The sequence below is a fragment of the Oppia nitens genome, unplaced genomic scaffold, assembly GCF_028296485.1.
Source record: "Oppia nitens isolate AA-2021 unplaced genomic scaffold, nextdenovo-longstitch-racon4-pilon3 scaffold12_pilon_pilon_pilon, whole genome shotgun sequence".
Taxonomy (NCBI): Eukaryota; Metazoa; Arthropoda; class Arachnida; order Sarcoptiformes; family Oppiidae; genus Oppia; species Oppia nitens.
In genome coordinates this window covers 1,833,043-1,855,363 of record NW_026533191.1, presented here as the reverse complement: position 1 = coordinate 1,855,363, position 22,321 = coordinate 1,833,043, and the positions used below count along the sequence as shown (strand labels likewise).

The 22,321-nt window shown below is 25.2% G+C and overlaps 6 protein-coding genes across 9 annotated transcripts; 1 reads left to right on the top strand and 5 right to left on the bottom strand.

Annotated features, from left to right (window-relative positions):
• Positions 1 to 1,250: 1,250 nt before the first annotated feature.
• On the bottom strand, positions 1,251 to 2,495 carry LOC128955869 (fatty acid hydroxylase domain-containing protein 2-like). Of its 2 annotated transcripts, none has more exons than XM_054301559.1 (4): positions 2,285 to 2,495; positions 1,891 to 2,179; positions 1,560 to 1,698; positions 1,251 to 1,462 (listed from the first exon to the last, which is right to left on the bottom strand). In XM_054301559.1, exons 1-4 carry the CDS (start codon positions 2,486 to 2,488, stop codon positions 1,282 to 1,284), a joined length of 813 nt encoding a protein of 270 aa, XP_054157534.1. In that variant the 5' UTR covers positions 2,489 to 2,495; the 3' UTR covers positions 1,251 to 1,281. The 2 variants fall into 2 exon arrangements, with proteins under 2 accessions (XP_054157534.1, XP_054157526.1); XM_054301551.1 differs by having other exon boundaries at positions 1,252 to 1,462; positions 1,843 to 2,179.
• Positions 2,496 to 3,204: 709 nt separating this feature from the next.
• Positions 3,205 to 4,621, bottom strand: LOC128957258 (fatty acid hydroxylase domain-containing protein 2-like). The gene is made up of 5 exons (XM_054302995.1): positions 4,418 to 4,621; positions 3,978 to 4,314; positions 3,672 to 3,810; positions 3,447 to 3,586; positions 3,205 to 3,209 (listed from the first exon to the last, which is right to left on the bottom strand). The coding sequence occupies exons 1-5, from the start codon at positions 4,619 to 4,621 to the stop codon at positions 3,205 to 3,207; spliced, it is 825 nt and encodes a 274-aa protein (XP_054158970.1).
• A 2,640-nt stretch (positions 4,622 to 7,261) lies between these two features.
• On the top strand, positions 7,262 to 8,596 carry LOC128957248 (fatty acid hydroxylase domain-containing protein 2-like). The gene is made up of 5 exons (XM_054302986.1): positions 7,262 to 7,465; positions 7,552 to 7,888; positions 8,027 to 8,165; positions 8,309 to 8,448; positions 8,580 to 8,596. Exons 1-5 carry the CDS (start codon positions 7,262 to 7,264, stop codon positions 8,594 to 8,596), a joined length of 837 nt encoding a protein of 278 aa, XP_054158961.1.
• A 466-nt stretch (positions 8,597 to 9,062) lies between these two features.
• Positions 9,063 to 10,661, bottom strand: LOC128955911 (fatty acid hydroxylase domain-containing protein 2-like). Of its 2 annotated transcripts, XM_054301600.1 has the most exons (5): positions 10,606 to 10,661; positions 10,111 to 10,220; positions 9,683 to 10,019; positions 9,354 to 9,492; positions 9,063 to 9,259 (listed from the first exon to the last, which is right to left on the bottom strand). In XM_054301600.1, exons 2-5 carry the CDS (start codon positions 10,204 to 10,206, stop codon positions 9,073 to 9,075), a joined length of 759 nt encoding a protein of 252 aa, XP_054157575.1. In that variant the 5' UTR covers positions 10,207 to 10,220; positions 10,606 to 10,661; the 3' UTR covers positions 9,063 to 9,072. The 2 variants fall into 2 exon arrangements, with proteins under 2 accessions (XP_054157575.1, XP_054157568.1); XM_054301593.1 differs by lacking the exon at positions 10,606 to 10,661 and having other exon boundaries at positions 10,111 to 10,285.
• A 1,411-nt stretch (positions 10,662 to 12,072) lies between these two features.
• On the bottom strand, positions 12,073 to 15,891 carry LOC128957238 (fatty acid hydroxylase domain-containing protein 2-like). The gene is made up of 9 exons (XM_054302975.1): positions 15,688 to 15,891; positions 15,262 to 15,592; positions 15,081 to 15,219; positions 14,843 to 14,994; positions 14,085 to 14,194; positions 13,655 to 13,991; positions 13,374 to 13,512; positions 13,143 to 13,236; positions 12,073 to 12,102 (listed from the first exon to the last, which is right to left on the bottom strand). The coding sequence occupies exons 1-9, from the start codon at positions 15,889 to 15,891 to the stop codon at positions 12,073 to 12,075; spliced, it is 1,536 nt and encodes a 511-aa protein (XP_054158950.1).
• Positions 15,892 to 16,810: 919 nt separating this feature from the next.
• Positions 16,811 to 18,163, bottom strand: LOC128955851 (fatty acid hydroxylase domain-containing protein 2-like). Of its 2 annotated transcripts, none has more exons than XM_054301540.1 (4): positions 17,847 to 18,163; positions 17,389 to 17,689; positions 17,093 to 17,231; positions 16,811 to 16,999 (listed from the first exon to the last, which is right to left on the bottom strand). In XM_054301540.1, exons 1-4 carry the CDS (start codon positions 18,048 to 18,050, stop codon positions 16,813 to 16,815), a joined length of 831 nt encoding a protein of 276 aa, XP_054157515.1. In that variant the 5' UTR covers positions 18,051 to 18,163; the 3' UTR covers positions 16,811 to 16,812. The 2 variants fall into 2 exon arrangements, with proteins under 2 accessions (XP_054157515.1, XP_054157507.1); XM_054301532.1 differs by having other exon boundaries at positions 17,389 to 17,725; positions 17,847 to 18,158.
• Between the last annotated feature and the right edge of the window lie 4,158 nt (positions 18,164 to 22,321).

The window sequence follows — 22,321 nt, the reverse complement described above, 5'->3', positions numbered from 1 at the left end:
AATATTTATTATACAGTGTTTTACAGTAAAAATTGTTTATTGTTATTGTCAATAACTTATTGAATATAGAAATCTAATAAATAGTTTATAATATAATCTGTGTTTTTTTTTGTTAATTTATAAACTATTATAATTTATATGATAAAAGAAAATTTTAGTGATAAATGTTTTCAATATTTATTTATTTACTTTTATTATTAATTTTATATTGTATTAACTATACAATAATGTTTATTTAAATACTGTATATATATATAATATTATATATATATACTAATCCTTATTAACAAAATAAACCTAATATTAAATTATTTATAATTTTTAGCACAGTTTTTACTAATATCATGTTTTCACTGTTAGTTTTACTAAAACTTAGTACCAATGAATAAATGATATGAAATTTATAAGATTTAATTTTTATATATACATATTTTTCAACAAAAATAAAAAATGTTTAATGATTTAAACATAACTAATAATTTTATACTAATTCTAAAAAAAATTCAATTTTATATAAACAAAATAACTGTATTTATATATAATAATGTTAGGTTTTATTTATTATTTGTCAGGATTATACTATGTGAACTAGGTACTTTATTGAAGTCACTTAATAATTAACTATAGTTTTAGTTATAAATTTTTTTATTGTCATTATAGTTATAATCATTGTTAATAAACAAAATACAGTACATAGAGACTATACTTTTATCAAATTAATGATTTTAAACATTTTTAGTATTATTATTATTATTATTATTATTAGTTTGACTTTCATCGGGATATAACTGTTTGATTGGTTGGCAAATCATGAAAACCCGGTGTCTCTCCTTATAGGCAATTGATTTGTTAAACTCATTGTAAGTGCCGTGAATCCAATCCATTAGACCGAGTGAACCGAAGTTTTGATTGAATCTAATATTAGTTATAGAAATATATATATAAATATTTATAAATTAGATGTAATACACGGTAATATATAGTTTATAATAAATAATTTTAATATTGTAAATTATATTTAATTAATCAGCTATAGTTTAAACTTTTTTTTCAGAAAATTAAATTAAAAGTTAATCTGGATTTTATTTTATTTTTTAAAATTCAATTTACATTTAGTTGTTTTTAAAATTATTAACTATACTTAATAATAATAATAATACTGTATTTTTATAATTTAGAGTATATGTTTAGTCATAATTTTTTATATTGACATTATAGTTATAACTTATAGTCATTGATAATAAACAAAATACAGTACATATAACTTATACTTTTATCAAATTAATGATTTTTAATATTATTAGTATTATTATTAGTTTGTCTCTCATCGGGATATAACTGTTTGATTGGTTGGCAACTCATGAAAAACCTGTCTCTCTTATAGGCAATTGATTTATAAAACTCATTGTTAGTGCCATGAATCCAATCCAATAGACCAATTGAACCAAAGTTTTGATTGAATCTATTAGTTTTTAAAATAATTTTATATATAAATATTTATATTTAGAGAGAGAGAGAGAGAGAGAGAGAGACTAAATAATAAAAAAATTAACGTATACTTAAAGTGGTGATAGTCGTGAAATTCTGTTGATATCATACACGGAAAATGATAGTCAGAGTGATCGGCTAATGTTATAAATATAACCAAACCATACCATAACCATTGAGTTAATATATGTGAATTCATCAGAAATGGACCTATTTTAAAAAATATTTTTTTTTAAAAAATCATCTTTTGTAAAAAAACAATTAGATAATACAGTACAGTCCCAATTAGGTATAGGCAACTAGCACACAGCATATAGATAAAATGTAATAAAGAGAGAGAGAGAGCACAGTTACCCATAACAACTGGAATAGTATTGCTGAATACGTGTTCAATCGGATTACAGTAAAAAGCACTGATGGCTACCGGTGCCTGCCATCGATGATGGCGCTTATGTATCAAACGATACAGTGGTCCGTAGTGTAGGAGTCGATGAGTATAGTAAAAGCCAATCTCGTTGACAACCAGAAAGACAATATAATCGCCTACAATACGGGCCAGTGATGGTAACTGTCCGGTAGGAAACTGGCGCCACTCGAAAGCACGGGCTATCAAATAAAACAATGGCACCATTACCACAATCTGATTGAATAATACCTGTCCAATCAAATCTAGAAATTCAGATTTCGACATCTGATTGTATAATACGATATATGTTTAAAAAATAAAATAAATTAATAATAATAATAATAATAATATAATCTAATATAAATAAAACTAATTGTAAACTCTACTTACGGGAGTATATGGCTCCTGGATCTTGTACTTCAATAGAAAACCTGGTCGGCCGGTTATATCGGCAAACAGATAGAATAGGCCAACTGTCCAAAACATACCGTAAATGATACCTAATGTACCGTAAAAATTCATTGCAAACAAATTGTTATCAAACCATGTTGTTATCAATTGATCCCAATGGTATTGCAACCAATCGGCAAACATGTTTGACAATTATTATAAATATATATATATAAAGTTAATTATATTTAGATCACAAAAATTATTATTATTAATAATGTTAAATAATTATTTAACTTATTCAATTATATTAATTACTATACAAAATCTACTTTATATTTATTAAGAAAATATCGTATAATTATTGTAAAATCATTTTATTAGACAATAGTTTTTATTTTGAAAATAATTTGAGTTAAGTTAATGGTGTATCTTTAAAAAAAATGTTTATTCAAGTAAAATATGCTTATGTAATGTAGTTCACTGGAAAAAAACTTATTTTAAAACAAACAAAATGCATAGTGAATCATAAACTTAACTAATAATTGATACTCATTCTCTATGTTCCCTATGTTCCCTATGTTCCCTATGTTCCCTATGTTCCCTATGTTCCCTATGTTCCCTATGTTCCCTATGTTCCCTATGTTCCCTATGTTCCCTATGTTCCCTATGTTCCCTATGTTCCCTATGTTCCCTATGTTCCCTATGTTCCCTATGTTCCCTATGTTCCCTATGTTCCCTATGTTCCCTATGTTCCCTATGTTCCCTATGTTCCCTATGTTCCCTATGTTCCCTATGTTCCCTATGTTCCCTATGTTCCCTATGTTCCCTATGTTCCCTATGTACCCTATGTTCCCTATGTTCCCTATGTTCCCTATGTTCCCTATGTTTTCCCAGGTATTATTATATTAATTTATAAATCAGTCTAATATTGTACGTAATGTTTAATATAAATATTTAATTAATCAGTTATTAGTTTATATTTTTTCAGAAAATTTAATTATAAGTTAATATGGATTTTATTTGTTTTTAAAAACTCAATTTACATTTAGTTGTTTTTATAAATTATTTACTATACTTATTGTAATAATAATAATACTGTATTTTTTATCAAATTAATGATTTTTAACATTTTTAGTATTATTATTATTATTTGTTTGACTTTCATCGGGATATAACTGTTTGATTGATTGGCAACTCATGAAAACCCTGTCTCTCTTATAGGCAATTGATTTGTTAAACTCATTGTTAGTGCCGTGAATCCAATCCAATAGACCAATTGAACCGAAATTTTGATTGAATCTATTTGTTATAAATATTTGTTAATAAATATTTATAATTAGAGAGAGAGAGAGAGAGACTAAATAATTAATAAATTAATGTATACTTCAAGTGGTGATAGTCGTGATATTCCGTTGATATCATACACGGAAAATGATAGCCAGAGTGTATGGTTAGTGATATAAATATAACCAAACCATACCATAACCATTGAGTTAATATATGTGATTGCATCAGAAATATGCCTTTTTTGTAAATAAAATTTTTTAATTAAAAAAAATTATGTTTAGTAGAAAACTAAATTAGATAATACAATACATGAGCTAGCACACTACGAGAGAGAGAGAGAGAGAGAGAGAGAGAGAGAGAGAGAGAGAGAGAGAGAGAGAGAGAGAGTACAGAGCACAGTTACCTATAAATACTGGCATAATATTACAGATCACATGCTCAACCGGATGACAATAAAACGAACTAATGGCTACCGGTGCCTGCCATAGATGATGGCGCTTATGTATCAATCGATAGAGTGGTCCGTAGTGTACAATTCGGTGAGTATAGTAAAAGACAATCTCGTCGACAACAATAAAGACGATAAAATCGGCTACAATACGGGCCAGTGATGGTAACTGTCCGGTAGGAAACTGGCGCCACTCGGAAGCATGGGCCATCAAATAAAACAATGGCACCATTACCACTATCTGATTGAATAATACCTGTCCAATCAAATCTAGTAATTGAGATTTCGTCATCTGATTGTATAATACGTTATATGTTTTAAAAAATAAAATAAATTATGATTAATAATAATAATATATTCTAATATAAATAAAACTATCTGTAAACTCTAATTACAGGAGTATACGGCTCCTGGATCTTGTATTTCATTAGAAAACCTGGTCGACCGGTCATATCGACAAACAGATAGAATAGTCCAACTGTCCAAAACATACTGTATATGACAGCTAATGTACCGTAAAAACTCATTGCAAACAAATTGTTATCAAACCATGTTGTTATCAATTGATTCCAACGGTATTGCAACCAATCGGTAAACATGTTTTGACAATTATTATAATATATATATATATATATATATATATATATATATATATAAGTTAATTATATTTAGATTACAAAATTATATTATTAATAATATTAGTAATGTTAAATAATAACTAACTTATTCAACTATATATTAATTATTATAAAAAAAAATCTACTTTATATTTATTAAGAAAATATCGTAAAATTAGACAATAGTTTTAGTAGTTACAGTAGATAACTTGATTTAAGTAAAATATGCTTATGTAATGCACTGGGAAAAAAACTTGACACTTATTTTACACAGTAATGATTATACAAAATTTAATGCATAATATTTTTTTTTGTATTAAGAAAACATTTTAAAAATTCAAATCTTATATATAATTTATAATAGGGATTGCAATGATTCCCTTTCATGATCTTATGTTCCCTATGTTCCCTATTTTCCATATGTTCCCAATGTTCCCAATGTTCCTAATGTTCCTAATGTTCCTAATGTTCCCAATGTTCACTAAGTTCTCTTTGTTCCCTAATTGTACAGTTTGTCATTATATTTTTTTCTGTTATATCATTACAGTTATTAAATATTGATAGTTAATAAAACAATATACAGTACATAACAGCTATACTATTATTAGGGTTAGATTGAGATTCCCAGGGAGGGAAGTTCCCAAATAAAATCCCTCCAATTTTCCCGGAAAATATGGAAAATATATTATATTCCCTCCCTTGATCGTTAGAAAGGGAATATATAATTTGTCATACATTAAAAAGTACCTAATCTCAATGACTATGTGCTTCAATTGGGACCAGTATGTTAGTAATAACTCAATCAAAATATGATTCAAATATTATTAAATATTTAGTAAAAACATTAAATACATTTTGTAGACATTTACTATACAAACGTGTTTTTAATTAAACATTATGTAAAGTGAGTTAGGGTACGATAGGTGGTACCACAAGGAAATGTCTTCCCAGGGAATTCCCAGGGAACAGGGAATATAAGGAACTTATGGAAAATAAGACGAGGGAGGGAATCTGATCTAACCCTAACTATTATAAAATTAATGATTTTTATTGTTTGACAATTACAATATATATACAGTATATATATATATATATATATAAATATATATATATAAAGTTAATTATATTTAGATTACAAAATTAATATTATAAATAATGTTAAATAATAATTAACTTATTCAACTACTTTATATTTATTAAGAAAATATCGTAAAATTATTGTAAAATCATTTTATTAAGTTGCGTTCACACTAATGCTTATCCAAGTAGACTTGACTTGAACTCAATTCAAGTTTCAAGTAACATGTGTTCACATTGCTACACTTAAGTTTATCTAATTTTATAAAAATTAATCAAATTATTGAAATTATTTTATTAATTTTGATGTTAATTATAAAAATTATACAGAAATAATTAATTTTTATTTATTAAACAATTTAAATAAAATATTTTTGCTAGACAGCGAAGCAGGCATTTAAAACGTCATAATATTTACATATTATACTTAACACTGATTGGCTAAGTTTATAAGTCTCGTGTGTTCACACTGTGCTTAATGAAGTAAACTTACTTAGGGGTCACTACTGTACTTGAGTTAAGTCAAGGTAACTCAAGTAAGTACATGTGTGAACACCAAAACTTAAGTCAAGTCTACTTAGATTTTGTCCGTTTGAACGCAGCTTTAGACAATAGTTTATTTGGCAATAACTTGAATTAAATTATGTGTATATTTTTAAAAAAAAATCTTTATTTAAGTAAAATATGCATCTGATTGTATAATACGATATATGTTTTAAAAAATCTAATATAAATAAAACTCTGTTGTAAACTCGATTTACGGGAGTATACGGCTCCTGGATCTTGTATTTCAATAGAAAACCTGGTCGACCGGTCATATCGACAAACAGATTGAATAAACCAACTGTCCAAAACATACAGTAGATTATAGCTAATGTACCGTAAAAATTCAAACAAATTGTTGTCAAAACATATAGTTATCAATTGATCCCAACGGTATTGTAACCAATCGGCAAACATGTTAAATGACAATTATTATAATATATATTTAAAGTTAATTATATTTAGATTTACAGATATTTAGACAAAATTACTATTATTAATAATATTATTTAATAATAATTAACTTATTAAACTATATACAGTATTAATTACTATACAAAATCTACATTATACTATAAAGTAAAATATCGTAAAATTATTGTAAAATCATTTTATTAGACAATAGTTTAATTGAAAATGTCTTGAATTAATTATTGGTGTATTTAAAAAAAATGTTTATTCAAGTAAAATATGCTTATGTAATGTAATTCACTAGAAAAAAAACTTATGTTAAAACAAAAAAAAATATAATAATGTTCCTACTAACTATTATCTAATAAAATGATTTTACAATAATTTTAGGATATTTTCTTTAAAAATATAAAGTAGATTTTTTATAGTAATTAATATATAATTGAATAAGTTAATTATTAGTTAACATTGATAATATTAATAATTAGTTAACATTGATAATATTAATAATTAGTTAACATTGATAATATTAATAATAATATAATTAACTTTATATATATATATATATATATATTATAATAATTGTCAAACATGTTTGCCGATTGGTTGCAATACCATTGGGATCTATTGATAACTACATGGTTTGATAACAATTTGTTTGCAATGACTTTTTACGGTACATTAGGTATCATCAACGGTTTGTTTTGGACAGTTGGCCTATTATATCTGTTTGTCGATATGACCGGCCGACCAGGTTTTCTATTGAATTACAAGATCCAGGAGCCGTATACTCGCGTAAGTTTACAATTAGTTTTATTTATATAAAGTATATTATTAGTAATAATTTATTATTTAATTTTTAAACATATTGTGTCAAATAGTTATCGAAATCTAAATGTCTAGATTTGATTGGACAGGTGTTATTCAATCAGACAGTAGTAATGGTGCCATTGTTTTATTTGATAGCCCGTGCTTTCGAGTGGCGCCAGTTTCCTACCGGACAGTTACCATCACTGGTCCGTATTGTAGCCGATATTATCGTCTCTATGGTTGTCGACGAGATTCTCTTTTACTATACTCACCGACTACTACACTACGGACAACTCTATCGTTTGATACATAAGCGCCATCATCTATGGCAGGCACCGGTAGCCATAAGTTCGTTTTACTGTCATCCGATTGAACACGTATTCAGCAATATTATGCCAGTGTTTATGGGTAACTGTGCTCTCTCTCTCTCTCTTTCTTTTTTACTCTCTTTCTAAATGTTTGTGTGTTAGCTGGTAGTGTATTATCTAATTTGGTTTTCTACTAAACATTTTTTTATTATTAAAAAATTTTATTTCTTTAAAATAGGTCCATTTCTGATGCAATCACATATATTAACTCAATGGTTATGGTATGGTTTGGTTATATTTATATCACTAACCATACACTCTGGCTATCATTTTCCGTGTATGATATCATCGGAATATCACGACTATCACCACTTGAAGTATACATTAATTTTAATTATTTAATTATCTCTCTCTCTCTCTCTCTCTCTCTCTCTCTCTCTCTCTCTCTCTCTCTCTCTTTATCTCTTTCTCTCTAATTATAAATATTTATTTTAAAAATTTTAAAAACATTTACTAACAGATTTAATCAAAATTTTGGTTCACAAGGACTATTGGATTGGATTCACGGCACTAACAATGAGTTTTATAAATCAATTGCCTATAAGAGAGACAGGGTTTTCATGAGTTGCCAATCAATCAAACAGTTATATCCCGATGAAAGTCAAAATATTAATAATAATAATTATAATAAAATTAAAAATAAATATTAAAAATCGTTCAACTATATATTAATTACTTTAAAAAATCTACTTTATATTTTTTAAGAAAATATCGTAAAATCATTTTATAAGACAATAGTTTATTATGAAATAACTAGGATTAAGTGTAAGTTTTAAAAATTTTTTATTTAAGTAAAATTTGTTTATGTAATGTAGTTTACTTAAGGAAAAAAACTTATTTTAAAACAAAAAAACAAAAATGAATTTTATAAAAAAAAATATAATATTGTAATATTTTTGTTTGTGTTTAAAAAATTATTAAACAATACAAATCTTATTTATTATTATAATTATAAATATCCTAATTATTTTTAGTAGATTTTGCTTAAATTGATTATAGTTTTTTATTTTAGTAATTTATAATTTACTATAAATTTAGTAATTTAGTCTGGATTTTATGTTTTTAAAGATTCAATTTACATTTTGTTATTTTTAAAATTATTAACTGTACTGTATTTTTATAATTTAGAGTATAATTTTAATCATAATTTTTTTTATTGTAATTATAGTTATAATCATTGTTAATAAAGAAACTACAGTACATAGAAGCCATACTTTTATCAAATTAATGATTTTTAAAATTTTTAGTATTATTATTATTATTAGTTTGACTTTCATCGGGATATAACTGTTTGATTGGTTGGCAACTCATGAAAACCCTGTCTCTCTTATAGGCAATTGATTTGTAAAACTCATTGTTAGTGCCGTGAATCCAATCCAATAGACCAATTGAACCAAAGTTTTGATTGAATCTTTTAGTTATAAATGTTTTTAATAAATATTTATAATTAGAAAGAGAGAGAGAGAGAGAGAGAGAGACTAAATAATTAATAAATTAATGTATACTTTAAGTGGTGATAGTCGTGATATTCCGTTGATATCATACACGGAAAATGATAGCCAGAGTGATCGCCTAGTGTTACAAATATAACCGCACCAAACCATATCCATTGAGTTAATATGTGTGAATTCATCAGAAATGGACCTAATTTTTAAAATAATTTTTTTTTAAAAATAATGTTTAGTAGAAAACTTAATTAAATAATACAGTACACTCCCAACTAGCACACCACGTATAGGTAACATGTAATAGAAAGAGAGAGAGAGAGAGAGAGAGAGAGAGAGAGAGAGAGAGAGAGAGAGAGAGAGAGAGAGAGAGASAGAGCCGCAGTTACCCATAACCACTGGCATAATATTGACGAATATGTGTTCAATTGGATGACAGTAAAATGAACTCATGGCTACCGGTGCCTGCCATCGATGATGGCGCTTATGTATCAAACGATAGAGTGGTCCGTAGTGTAGAAGTCGATGGGTATAGTAAAAGACAATCTCGTCGACAATTAGAAAGACAATATAATCGGCTACAATACGGGCCAGTGATGGTAACTGTCCGGTAGGAAACTGGCGCCACTCGAAAGCACGGGCTATCAAATAAAATAATGGCATCATTACCACTGTCTGATTGAATAATACCTGTCCAATCAAATCTAAACATTCAGATTTCGATATCTATTTGACACAATATGTTTAAAAATTAATAATAAATTATTAATAATAATATACTTATATATAAATAAAACTAACTGTAAACTCTACTTACACGAGTATACGGCTCCTGGATCTTGAACTTCAATAGAAAACCTGGTCGGCCGGTCATATCGACAAACAGATATAATAGGCCAACTGTCCAATACATAAAGTAGATGATACCTAATGTACCGTAAAAAGTCATTGCAAACAAATTGTTGCCAAACCATGTAGTTATCAATAGATCCCAACGGTATTGTAACCAATCGGCAAACATGTTTGACAATTAATATAATATATATTTTTAGTTAATTATAGTTAATAGTATAATATAGTTAATTATATTTAGATTACAAAAATTATTATTATTAATAATGTTAAATAATTATTTAACTTATTCGACTATATATTAATTATTATACAAAATCTACTTTATATTTATTAAGAAAATATCTTAAAAATTATTGTAAAATCATTTTATTAGACAATAGTTTATTTGGTAATAACTTGAATTAAGTTATTTGATGTAATATTTTTTAAATGTTTATTCAAGTAAAATATACTTAACTAATATAGTTCACTGGAAAAAAAAAATTCAGACAAAATAAGTGTAGTCATAAACTCAAATTCAAATCTTAAAAAATTAAAAAATTCAAATCTTTTATATAATAGGGCTTGCAATCATTCCCCCCCCCCTTAGTCTCCCTTAATCTGGCGCAACCAATCGGCAAACATGTTTTACAATTATTATTATTAATTTAATATAAAAATTATGATTAGATTAAAATTTTTTTATTATTATTATTATTAATATTGAATAATAAACTTATTTTTTTGAAAAACAATAAACAAATATATAATTTAATTAATTTTGCTTAAAAACAACTTAATCATAATAAAAGAAAATATCAATTTAATTAAAAACAACAACAATATTAATTTTTAAAATTATTAACTATAACTAGTAAATAATAATAATAATTTTTAGGTATTTTAAAGTATAGTTTTAGTCATAAATTTTTGTATTGTCATTATAGTTATAATCATTGTTAATTAAGAAAATACAATACATAGCAACTATACTTTTGTCAAATTAATGATTTTTAACATTTTTAGTATTACTACTATTATTATTAGTATGTATTGTTAGTATATTAGTTTGACTTTCATCGGGATATAACTGTTTGATTGTTTGGCAACTCATGAAAACCCTGTCTCTCTTATAGGCAATTGATTTATAAAACTCATTGTTAGTGCCGTGAATCCAATCCAATAGACCAATTGAACCGTAGTTTTGATTGAATCTATTAGTTATAAAATTATTTATTTATTTTAAAAATATTTTATAATTAGAGAGAGAGAGAGAGAGACTAAATACTATACTCATCGACTTCTACACTACGGACCACTGTATCGTTTGATACATAAGCGCCATCATCGATGGCAGGCACCGGTAGCCATCAGTTCGTTTTACTGTCATCCGATTGAACACATATTCAGCAATATTATTCCAGTGGTTATGGGTAACTGTGCTCTCTCTCTCTTTCTATTACATTTTATCTATACGCTATGTGCTAGTTGCCTATACCTAATTGGGACTGTACTGTATTATCTAATTTAGTTTTTTACTAAACATGATTTTAAAAAAAAATATTTTTTAAAATAGGTCCATTTCTGATGCAATCACATATATTAACTCAATGGTTATGGTATGGTTTGGTTATATTTATAACATTAGCCGATCACTCTGACTATCATTTTCCGTGTATGATATCAACAGAATTTCACGACTATCACCACTTTAAGTATACGTTATTTTTTATTATTATTTAATCTCTCTCTCTCTCTCTCTTTCTCTCTCTCTCTAATTATAAATATTTATATATAAAAATTATTTTAAAAACTTTTATAACTAATAGATTCAATCAAAACTTCGGTTCAATTGGTCTATTGGATTGGATTCACGGCACTAACAATGAGTTTTATAAATCATTTGCCTATAAGAGAGATAGGATTTTCATGAGTTGTCAAACAATCAAACAGTTATATCCCGATGAAAGTCAAACTAATAATAATGATAAATATCATTAATTTGATATAAGTATAGCTGTTATATACTGTATTTTGTTTATTAACATTGATTATAAGTTATAACTATTATGACAATTTAAAAAAAAAAATATGACTAAAACTAGACTATCAATTATAAAATACAGTATTATTATTATTATTAAGTTTAGTTAATAATTTTAAAAACATCTAAATATAAATTGAATTTTAAGTAATAAAATAAAATCCAGATTAACATTTAATTAAATTTTCTGAAAAAAATGTATTAACATTAAACTATAGCTGATTAATTAAATATAATTTACAATATTAAAATAATTTAATATAAACTATTTATATATATGAATAGTAATATATAATAAAAACTATTATCAATTTAACAAAAATCTACTAAAAATAATTAGGATATAATTAGGGTACAATATTAGACTGATTTATAAATTAATATAATAATACCTGGGAAAACATAGGGAACATAGGGAACATAGGGAACATAGGGAACATAGGGAACATAGGGAACATAGGGAACATAGGGAACATAGGGAACATAGGGAACATAGGGAACATAGGGAACATAGGGAACATAGGGAACATAGGGAACATAGGGAACATAGGGAACATAGGGAACATAGGGAACATAGGGAACATAGGGAACATAGGGAACATAGGGAACATAGGGAACATAGGGAACATAGGGAACATAGGGAACATAGGGAACATAGGGAAAATGTATATATATATATTAAATCAGTCTAATATTGTATACTTTATTTGATTAATCAGATAATAGTTTATTACTTTATTGATAATAATAATAATAATAATAATACTGTATTTTTATAATTTAGAGTATAGATTTAGTCATAAATCTTTTTATTGTTATTATAGTTGTAATAATTGTTAATCAACAAAACATAGAGTACACACAGCAAATATAATTTTATCAAATTAATGATTTTTAACATTATTATTAGTATTATTAGTTTGACTTTCATCGGGATATAACTGTTTGATTGATTGGCAGCTCATGAAAACCCGGTGTCTCTTATAGGCCATTGATTTATAAAATTCATTGCCAGTGCCGTGAATCCAATCCAATAGACCAAACGCACCCAAGTTTTGAGTGAAACTTATTTATTAGTTATATATATATTGTTTTTAAAAATATAAATATTTATAATTAGAGAGAGAGAGAGAGAGAGAGAGAGAGAGAGAGAGAGAGAGAGAGAGAGAGAGAGAGAGAGATACTAAATAATTAATGTATACTTCAAGTGGTAATAGTAGTGATATTCCGTTGATATCATACACGGAAAATGATAGCCAGAGTGATCGGCTAGTGTTACAAATATAATAAACCCATACCATAACCATTGAGTTAATATATGTGATTTCATTAGAAATGGACCTAATTTTTTTTAAATAAAATTTTTTAATGAAATAAAAATCTTGATTAGTAGAAAACTAAATATCAGATAGATAATACATGAACTAGCACACCATGTATAGGTAACATGTAATAAAGAGAGAGTGAGAGAGAGCACAGTTACCCATAAACACTGGTATAGTATTGTTGAACATGAGTTCAATCGGATGACAGTAAAGCGAACTGATGGCTACCGGTGTCTGCCATCGATGATGGCGCTTATGTACCAAACGATAGAGTGGTCCGTAGTGTAGTAGTCGATGAGTATAGTATTGGAATATCTCCATAACAAACACAAAGACGATAAAATCGGCTACAATACGGGCCAGTGATGGCAACTGTCCTGTGGGAAACTGGCGCCACTCGAAAACACTGGATAACAAATAAAGTGATGGCACCATTACCAGTATCTGATTGAATAATACCTGTCCAATCAAATCTAGTAATACAGATTTCGATATCTATTTTGACACATTATGTTTAAAAAATAAATAATAAATTTTTATTATTAATATACTTGTATCTAAATAAAACTAATTGTAAACTCTACTTACAGGAGTATACGACTCCTGGATCTTGTATTTCAATAGAAAACCTGGTCGGCCGGTCATATCGACAAACAGATAGAATAGGCCAACTGTCCAATACATACAGTTGACTATAGCTAATGTACCGTAAAAAGTCATTGCAAACAAATTGTTATCAAACCATGTTGTTATCAATTGATCCCAACGGTATTGCAACCAATCGGCAAACATATTTGACAATTATTATAATATATATATATATACAGTAAATAAAGTTAATTATATTTATATTAAAAAATTATTATTAATGTTAAATAATAATTAACTTATTCTACTATATATTAATTACAGTACAAAATCTTCTTTATATTATAAAGAAAATATTGTAAAATCAATTTTATCAGACAATAGTTTATTTGGAATTAACTTGAATTAAGTTATATTGTATTTTTTTTAAAAAAAAATGTTTATTCAAGTAAAATATACTTATGTAATGTAGTTCACTGGAAAAAAAATTTATAATCATAAACATAACTAATAATTGATACTCATTTTAATTAAAAAAAAAAAATTTTTTTTAAAATCAGTAATCACTATATAGAGATTATAATTCATAATATATTTTTTGTGTGAAAATTCAAATCTTATACATAGTATATAAAGTATAGTATAATATAAAGTAAATTTTTAGTTAATAAAACAATTAACAATACATAGCAGCTAAAATTTTTATAAAATTAAAGATTTTTATTATTTATTTTTAACTTTATTATTATTATTATTACTAATATTTTGACTCTCATCGGGATATAATTGTTTGATTGATTGGCAGCTCATGAAAACCCGGTGTCTCTTATAGGCAATTGATTTGTAAAACTCATTGTTAGTGCCGTGAATCCAATCCAATAGACCAATCGTACCGAAGTTTTGATTGAATCTATTAGTAATAATATTTAGTTTTAAATATTTTTTAATTAGAGAGAGAGAGAGAGAGAATCTAAAAAAATTAAAATTAATGTATACTTCAAGTGGTGATAGTCGTGATATTCCGATGATATCATACACGGAAAATGATAGCCAGAGTGATGGGTGAGTGAGACAAATACAGCCGTCCCATACCATAACCATTGAATTAATATGTGTGAGTTCATCACAAATGGACCTTTTTAAAATAAAAATGAGAGAGAGATAGTGGCACAGTTACCCATAAACACTGGCATAATATTACTGAATACGTGTTCAATCGGATGACAGTAAAACGAACTTATGGCTACCGGTGCCTGCCATCGATGATCCTGTATCAAACGATAGAGTGGTCCGTAGTGGACAAGTCGGTGCGTATAGTAAAAGCCAATCTCGTTGACAGCCACAAAACCGATAAAATCGGCTACAATACGGGCCAGTGATGGTAACTGTCCGGTAGGAATCTGGCGCCACTCGAGAGCACGGGCTAACAAATAAAACAATGGCACCATTACCACTATCTGATTGAATAATACCTGTCCAATTAAATCTAGTAATACAGATTTCGATATCTATTTTGACACAATATGTTTACAAATAAATAATAAATTATTATTAATAATAATATACTTTAATATAAATAAAACTAATTGTAAACTCTACTTACGGGAGTATACGGCTCTTGGATCTTATATTTTATTAGAAAACCTGGTCGGCCGGTTATATCGACAAACAGGTAGAATAGGCCAACTGTCCAAAACATACAGTAGACGATACCTAATGTACCGTAAAAAGCCATTGCAAACAAATTGTTATCAAACCATGTTGTTATCAATAGATCCCAACGGTATTGCAACCAATCGGCAAACATGTTTGACAATTATTATAATATATAAAGTTAATTATATTATTATTAATATTATCAATGTTAACTAATAATTAACTTATTCAATTATATATTAATTACTATAAAAAATCTACTTTATATTTTTAAAGAAAATATCCTAAAATTATTGTAAAATCATTTTATTAGATAATAGTTTATTTGGAAATAACTAGAAGATTAAGTTAATTGTGTAATTTTTAAAAATATTTTATTCAAGTAAAATTTGTTTATGTAATGTAGTTTACTTGAGGAAAAAAACTTATTTTAAAACAAACTAAAATGAATTTTATAAAAAAAAATATAATAATATTTTTGTTTGTGTTTAAAAAATTATTAAACAATAGAAATCTTATTTATTATTATAATTATAAATATCCTAACCGCTAACCCCTTCCCTAACCTACTATATGAACCACGCCTAATAATTTATACTCATTTTAATTAAAATTCAATTTTTTATTTTAAAAAAACTGTAATCACTATTTACAGAGTATACTGTATAATATTTTTTTTTAGTATTTAGAAAATATTAATAATTTTAAATTTTATTTATATAATATATATTTATATATATATATAAATTATAATTATAAATATCCTAATTATTTTATATAGAATTTGTTAAATAGCATTTTTATAAATTATAATTTAAAATATAATATATATATATATATATTATAAATCAATCTAATATTGTATATTATATTTAATTAATCAGTTAATAGTTTTAATAATTTATTGATTATCCTTAATAATAATAATAATACTGTATTTTTGTCATTTAGTGTACAGTTTTAGTCATTATATTTATTTTTGTTATGTCATTACAGTTATTGATATTGTTAATAAAACAATATACAGTACATAGCAGCTATACTTTTTTTTAAATAAAATTAATGATATTTATTATTTATTTTTAACATTATTATTATTATTACTACTAATATTTTGACTCTCATCGGGATATAACTGTTTGATTGGTTGGCAGCTCATGAAAACCCGGTGTCTCTTATAGGCAATTGATTTGTAAAACTCATTGTTAGTGCCGTGAATCCAATCCAATAGACCAAACGTACCGAAGTTTTGATTGAATCTATTAGTTATAAAATTATTAATTAATTTTTTAAAATATTTTATAATTAGAGAGAGAGAGAAAAAAAACTAAATAATAAAAATTAATGTATACTTCAAGTGGTGATAGTCGTGATATTCCGATGATATCATACACGGAAAATGATAGCCAGAGTGATGGGCTAGTGTGACAAATATAACCGCCCCATACCATCCCCATTGAATGAATAGGTGTGAGCCCAACACAAATGGGCCTTCAAAAAAAAAAATCAAATCATGTTTAGTAGAAAAACTAAAAATTACATAATCTAGTACACATGAGCGCACCCACGTATACACGATTTTACTTAATAGAGTGATAGAGAGAGAGAGAGAGAGAGAGAGAGAGAGAGAGAGAGAGAGCACAGTTACCTATAAATACTGGCATAATATTGCTGATCACATGCTCTACCGGATGACAATAAAACGAACTCATGGCTACCGGTGCCTGCCATCGATGATGGCGCTTATGTATCAAACGATACAATGGTCCGTAGTGTAGTAGTCGATGTGTATAGTAGAAGCCAATCTCGTAGAGTACTAGATAGCCGATAGCTTCCGTTACAATACGGGCCAGTGATGGTAACTGTCCGGTAGGAAACTGGCGCCACTCCAAAGCACGGGCTAACAAATAAAACAATGGCAACATTACCACTGTCTGATTGTATACTACCTGTCCAATCATATCCATAAATTCAGATTTGGTCATCTGATTGTTGTATAGTACGATATTTATGATAATAATTAATTAATTATCTATTTCTATATATATTTCTATATATATATATATATATATATATATATATATATTAGAAACTATTTTTACTTACGGGAGTATACGGCTCCTGGATCTTGTATTTTAATAGAAAACTTGGTCGGCCGGTCGTATCGACAAACAGATAGAATAGGCCAACTGTCCAAAACATACAGTAGACTATAGCTAATGTACCGTAAAAATTCATAGCAAACAAATTGTTGCCAAACCATGTTGTTATCAATAGATCCCAACGGTATTGCAACCAATCGGCAAACATGTTTGACAATTATTATTAATTTATTTAATATGAAAATTAGATTTCAATTTATTATTAATATTATTATTTATGTTGAATAAAATAATCTTATTCTTTGACAAACAATAATAAAAATTTAATTAAATTAATTTTATTTAAAAACAACTTAATTTATAATATAAGAAAATATCAATTTAATTAAAAACAATAACAATATTATTATTATTGTAAAATCATGTTAGTAGACAATACTTTATTTTATTATTTTACTTTAAAAAAACAATGAATGAAAATTATTGATGTAATTTAAAATGTTTATACAAGTAAAATATGCTTATGTAGCATATTTAGACATATTATTCACTAAATAAAACTGTTTTTATTTTATTTTATATTATACTATTATATATATATATATGACAAATATATTATTTATTACAAATATATATATATTGAATATAACTGTATTATTAAGTAAACAATTTAATAGTTAATTAAAATTTAATTAGGATATAAACAACTGTAAAAATATTATTTTTTTTATATGGAAAATTATTTTATTGAAAAAAATAATAATTATTGTTAAATACAATATATTTACATCATATATATATATATATATATATATATATGTATATATATATATTGATCTATCAATACAATAATTTGATTATATTGTACATTATATTTATATATAAAAAACGCATTTTTATTGTTTTAGTTATAATAATTATATATATATATTTTTAATTAAATATAATAATATCTATGTCATAAAAATATAATATTAATTGTTTTATTTTAATACATAATATTTGACAATAATTGTTATGATGTAATAGTAGTCTAAATATAATATTGTTATAAATTCATGTAATAAAAAATGTATAACAATTTCCTTTTTTTTAAAAAAAAAAATATCATTTAACATTATAACAGGATAAATTATACAAAAAATAAATATTGAATTGATATTTATTTTTATTGAAAAATATAATAATTATCTAACAATTTAAATACATTAGATCAATGAACAATTAAATCAATAAATATATAGAAACTAACTGTAATTATTATAATTTATTTTTTTATGATTATAAAAAAATTAGATTTTTGTTACTGTAATGAAATATTTTAATTTTTATATAATTTTTTTCTAATAATATATTTATTTTTTATTATAAATCAAATCAAACTTTTCGAGTCCTAAAATTATAATTTATTTAATAATTAATTGATTTTTTTATCTAATTTATTATTAAGTTTACTATTGTTATCAATTTATTTTTTTTAAATAATTAAAAAAAAAACTAAGTTTAAATTTAATTTATTGAACAATTATGATAATACAGTATATCATGCATATATTTACATATAAACGATTTAATGTGAATTTTTTTTTTATTAATATTTATTAGAATATTTTTATGCTAATATTTTATACTAATTTATTTAAATATTAATTTTATTTATACATCATGTAATAAAATAAAATAAAAATAAACTTAGTTTTAACGTTTTACATATATGTTTATAGCTTGTTAGTTGTGTTTATAATATTTTTATATTTAATAAAAAATTATGTTATATTAAATAAACTATAACTAATATAGAAATAAAAAGTATTTTATATAACGTAAGTAGAAATTGATAAATTGTTTTATCTATATATTGATCTAATAAAATACTTAATAATATCAATTACAAGTTTATTAATATAAGTTAATTTATATAACATATTATAATGTTATACAATTACAATCATACATTTAGTTAATACAGTAAAAGACAAATACTATTTATGATAATATTATTATTTATTTATTTTTTATTACTACAATAGGGAATACAAATTATTTTGTTTGTCCAAAAAAAATCATTGCATTTTAAAATTTTTCATTATTTAAAATTATTCATTAGATATTTATATATGAAAATAATTAATATAATAAAATCATTAGATAATAACATTATTTATTTAACAACAAAAAAAACTAAAAACTTAAATTAAGGTGAAATCTTAATATTTTTTTTTAATTAAAAAAACATTAGTAGATTTGTATGAATTAAACTGATTTTGATTGTATTTGATAATCAATGTCTTTGACAATTTTACTAGACTATCGGTGACAGTCATTACTGATATACCAAACCATAGGCTAGCTATGCTGCCCAGGTAGATGAGAAACTCGACAAACTCGATACGCGGATGATACTGGGTTAGTTTAGCCGACTGGGACGGTGCCAATATAAGCAGCATATTTTCATAATCAATTGAACTGGGATTGTAGTAGTGATGGACACGTAGGTCATACTCCTCAAATCGGCAATCAATTTCAATGGGACATCGCCTGCGACATAACTGTGCCATCTGTCTATTGACCTGTTCATGTTGGATGTAATAATTTAGATTAAAATAATAGAAATGCTGGCGACTGCTAGTATTTCTGGTCAAAAATGAGCTAGGCCATAAATCACCGTGTGCTACAATTGCTATCTGGCTGTCCTTTTTGCACCTGTAGATACAATCCGATTGGGACTGATAGCCTATCGATCGGTAGTCGAAACAATTAGTTTCGTACGGTTTGGTCAGATATCTGACAACTTTCTTATGATAGGAAATCATATTGATCCAGTTGGGCCTGTAGCCTACCAGTGCACTTTGACGTAACAATTTCGGATCCTCCCTGGTCAGCAATTGTTCCCGCGGCCGTGCATATACAGTATACTGGCCCTGATCGATTTGTTAATAAATAATGCGGCTATATTGCCCTTTTACCGCCCATAAACTTTCTACTATTGTTATCGATAGTAAATAATTTACCATGCTCATCATCATTATCATCATCATCAGCATCAGTATTATTAGTCAACTGTTCCATAAATGTATAGCACATTGTATAGTAGTCCAATGATGGTTGAACCGGTACCAATCTATTACATGGCAGATATGTAGTAGTAAAATTTTTACCATTGTTAAGGGCATCGGGTGTTAAAACCAGACAACCGCCAAGTTTCGGAAATATTGAGTTATAGCCGTACATTGACTGTACCTGTTGTTCAATAGACAGCCGATAAAACAGTTCAAGTGTTGTACTATTGAACCGATCTTTTCGTCCGATAGAGTTGTTTGCAAGAAATTCATCTGATATTAGATACTGTTTCTCAATACATACGGTCAGCCCAGGTATGGATATCAGTCCCGAATTATCGTATGTTATAGATATCGATGTTTTGTATTGTAGATAATGATCCGAAACACAATATAATTGATACAAACACAATGGTATACATATAGAAATAGATACAAAAATATTTAGTTTTATATGATTTAGCAAATATTTTTTAATATCACTTAACATGATTGAATTTTATCATATATTAAATAAAATATCATTTTGAAAACGTTAGACTACTAAAAATTATATGTAATAAATTGAATTGTAAAATATATATATATATATATATAGAAATATTTTTTTTAATAGCTTACATGTAAACAAGATAATTAATATTATTTTTTAAATCATTATAATAAATAATATTTTGTTAAAACATAATATACTATAATACTGTAATAATTAGTATACTCTGGAGTCTAAGTTATATTCAACTATTATATTGAATTTATTTCACAAAAAAAATAATTAAATATAACATTTCAAGTTATTTTATTATTATTATATAATGTGACAATAAAAAAAAAGTTGTATAATAAAACAATTTTTGTTTAACTATTGTCTAAAAATAATTAACATTATTTGATATTTGTATAATAATTTATATAACAACTACACTATATTATACAATATATTCATTATAATATTTTTATTCAATATTAATATATATATATATATTTATTATACTAAATAAAAATTATTTATTTTTTATATAAACAACAATCATTAATATTTTTATTCATTGGATATATTAAACTAAAATAAAAATAATTTTAGTTTTAAACACATTATATGCTTTATAAACTTAGTTAAGTTTATAATATTTTTTATATTTAATAAAAATTAGCTTATAATAAATTTAAAAAATTCATAATTTTGTATATTAATCTAATAGTACTAATAATTAAATTTATTTTTTAATTTTATATTTTAAGTACTTTATATAACACAAGTAGAAATTGATAAATTATTTAGTTTTATATTATTATTATGATCTGGCAAATATTTTTTWTTAAAAATATTAATTACAAATAGATTACTATAAATTTAATTAAAACTTAATGTATATTATAAGTTATATTAAATGTATATATTTTAAAGTAAAATACAAAT

Bases quoted from the DNA above. Each gene is read 5' to 3' on its own strand.
- LOC128957238 (XM_054302975.1), bottom strand. From the start codon at position 15,891: ATGTTTGCCGATTGGTTGCAATACCGTTGGGATCTATTGATAACAACA. The intron at 14,195-14,842 runs GTAATAATAATA...ACGGTACATTAG, and splicing joins CGATGAGAGTCAAAATATTA to CTATAGTCAACTGTATGTAT. The intron at 13,237-13,373 runs GTATACATTAAT...CTAATAAATAAG, and splicing joins CACTACTATTACCACTTGAA to TTTCACTCAAAACTTGGGTG.
- LOC128955869 (XM_054301551.1), bottom strand. From the start codon at position 2,488: ATGTTTGCCGATTGGTTGCAATACCATTGGGATCAATTGATAACAACA. The intron at 2,180-2,284 runs GTAAGTAGAGTT...TTATACAATCAG, and splicing joins TCCAGGAGCCATATACTCCC to ATGTCGAAATCTGAATTTCT. The intron at 1,699-1,842 runs GTAACTGTGCTC...TTTTTAAAATAG, and splicing joins TACTATTCCAGTTGTTATGG to GTCCATTTCTGATGAATTCA.
- LOC128955851 (XM_054301532.1), bottom strand. From the start codon at position 18,050: ATGTTTGCCGATTGGTTGCAATACCGTTGGGATCTATTGATAACAACA. The intron at 17,726-17,846 runs GTAAGTAAAAAT...TACAACAATCAG, and splicing joins TCCAGGAGCCGTATACTCCC to ATGACCAAATCTGAATTTAT. The intron at 17,232-17,388 runs GTAACTGTGCTC...TTTTTTTTGAAG, and splicing joins TATTATGCCAGTATTTATAG to GCCCATTTGTGTTGGGCTCA.
- LOC128957248 (XM_054302986.1), top strand. From the start codon at position 7,262: ATGTTTGCCGATTGGTTGCAATACCATTGGGATCTATTGATAACTACA. The intron at 7,889-8,026 runs GTAACTGTGCTC...TCTTTAAAATAG, and splicing joins TATTATGCCAGTGTTTATGG to GTCCATTTCTGATGCAATCA. The intron at 8,166-8,308 runs GTATACATTAAT...ATTTACTAACAG, and splicing joins CACGACTATCACCACTTGAA to ATTTAATCAAAATTTTGGTT.
- LOC128955911 (XM_054301593.1), bottom strand. From the start codon at position 10,242: ATGACTTTTTACGGTACATTAGGTATCATCTACTTTATGTATTGGACA. The intron at 10,020-10,110 runs GTAAGTAGAGTT...TGTGTCAAATAG, and splicing joins TCCAGGAGCCGTATACTCGT to ATATCGAAATCTGAATGTTT. The intron at 9,260-9,353 runs GTATACATTAAT...TATAACTAAAAG, and splicing joins CACGACTATCACCACTTAAA to ATTCAATCAAAACTTTGGTT.
- LOC128957258 (XM_054302995.1), bottom strand. From the start codon at position 4,621: ATGTTTACCGATTGGTTGCAATACCGTTGGAATCAATTGATAACAACA. The intron at 4,315-4,417 runs GTAATTAGAGTT...TTATACAATCAG, and splicing joins TCCAGGAGCCGTATACTCCT to ATGACGAAATCTCAATTACT. The intron at 3,811-3,977 runs GTAACTGTGCTC...TTTACAAAAAAG, and splicing joins TATTATGCCAGTATTTATAG to GCATATTTCTGATGCAATCA.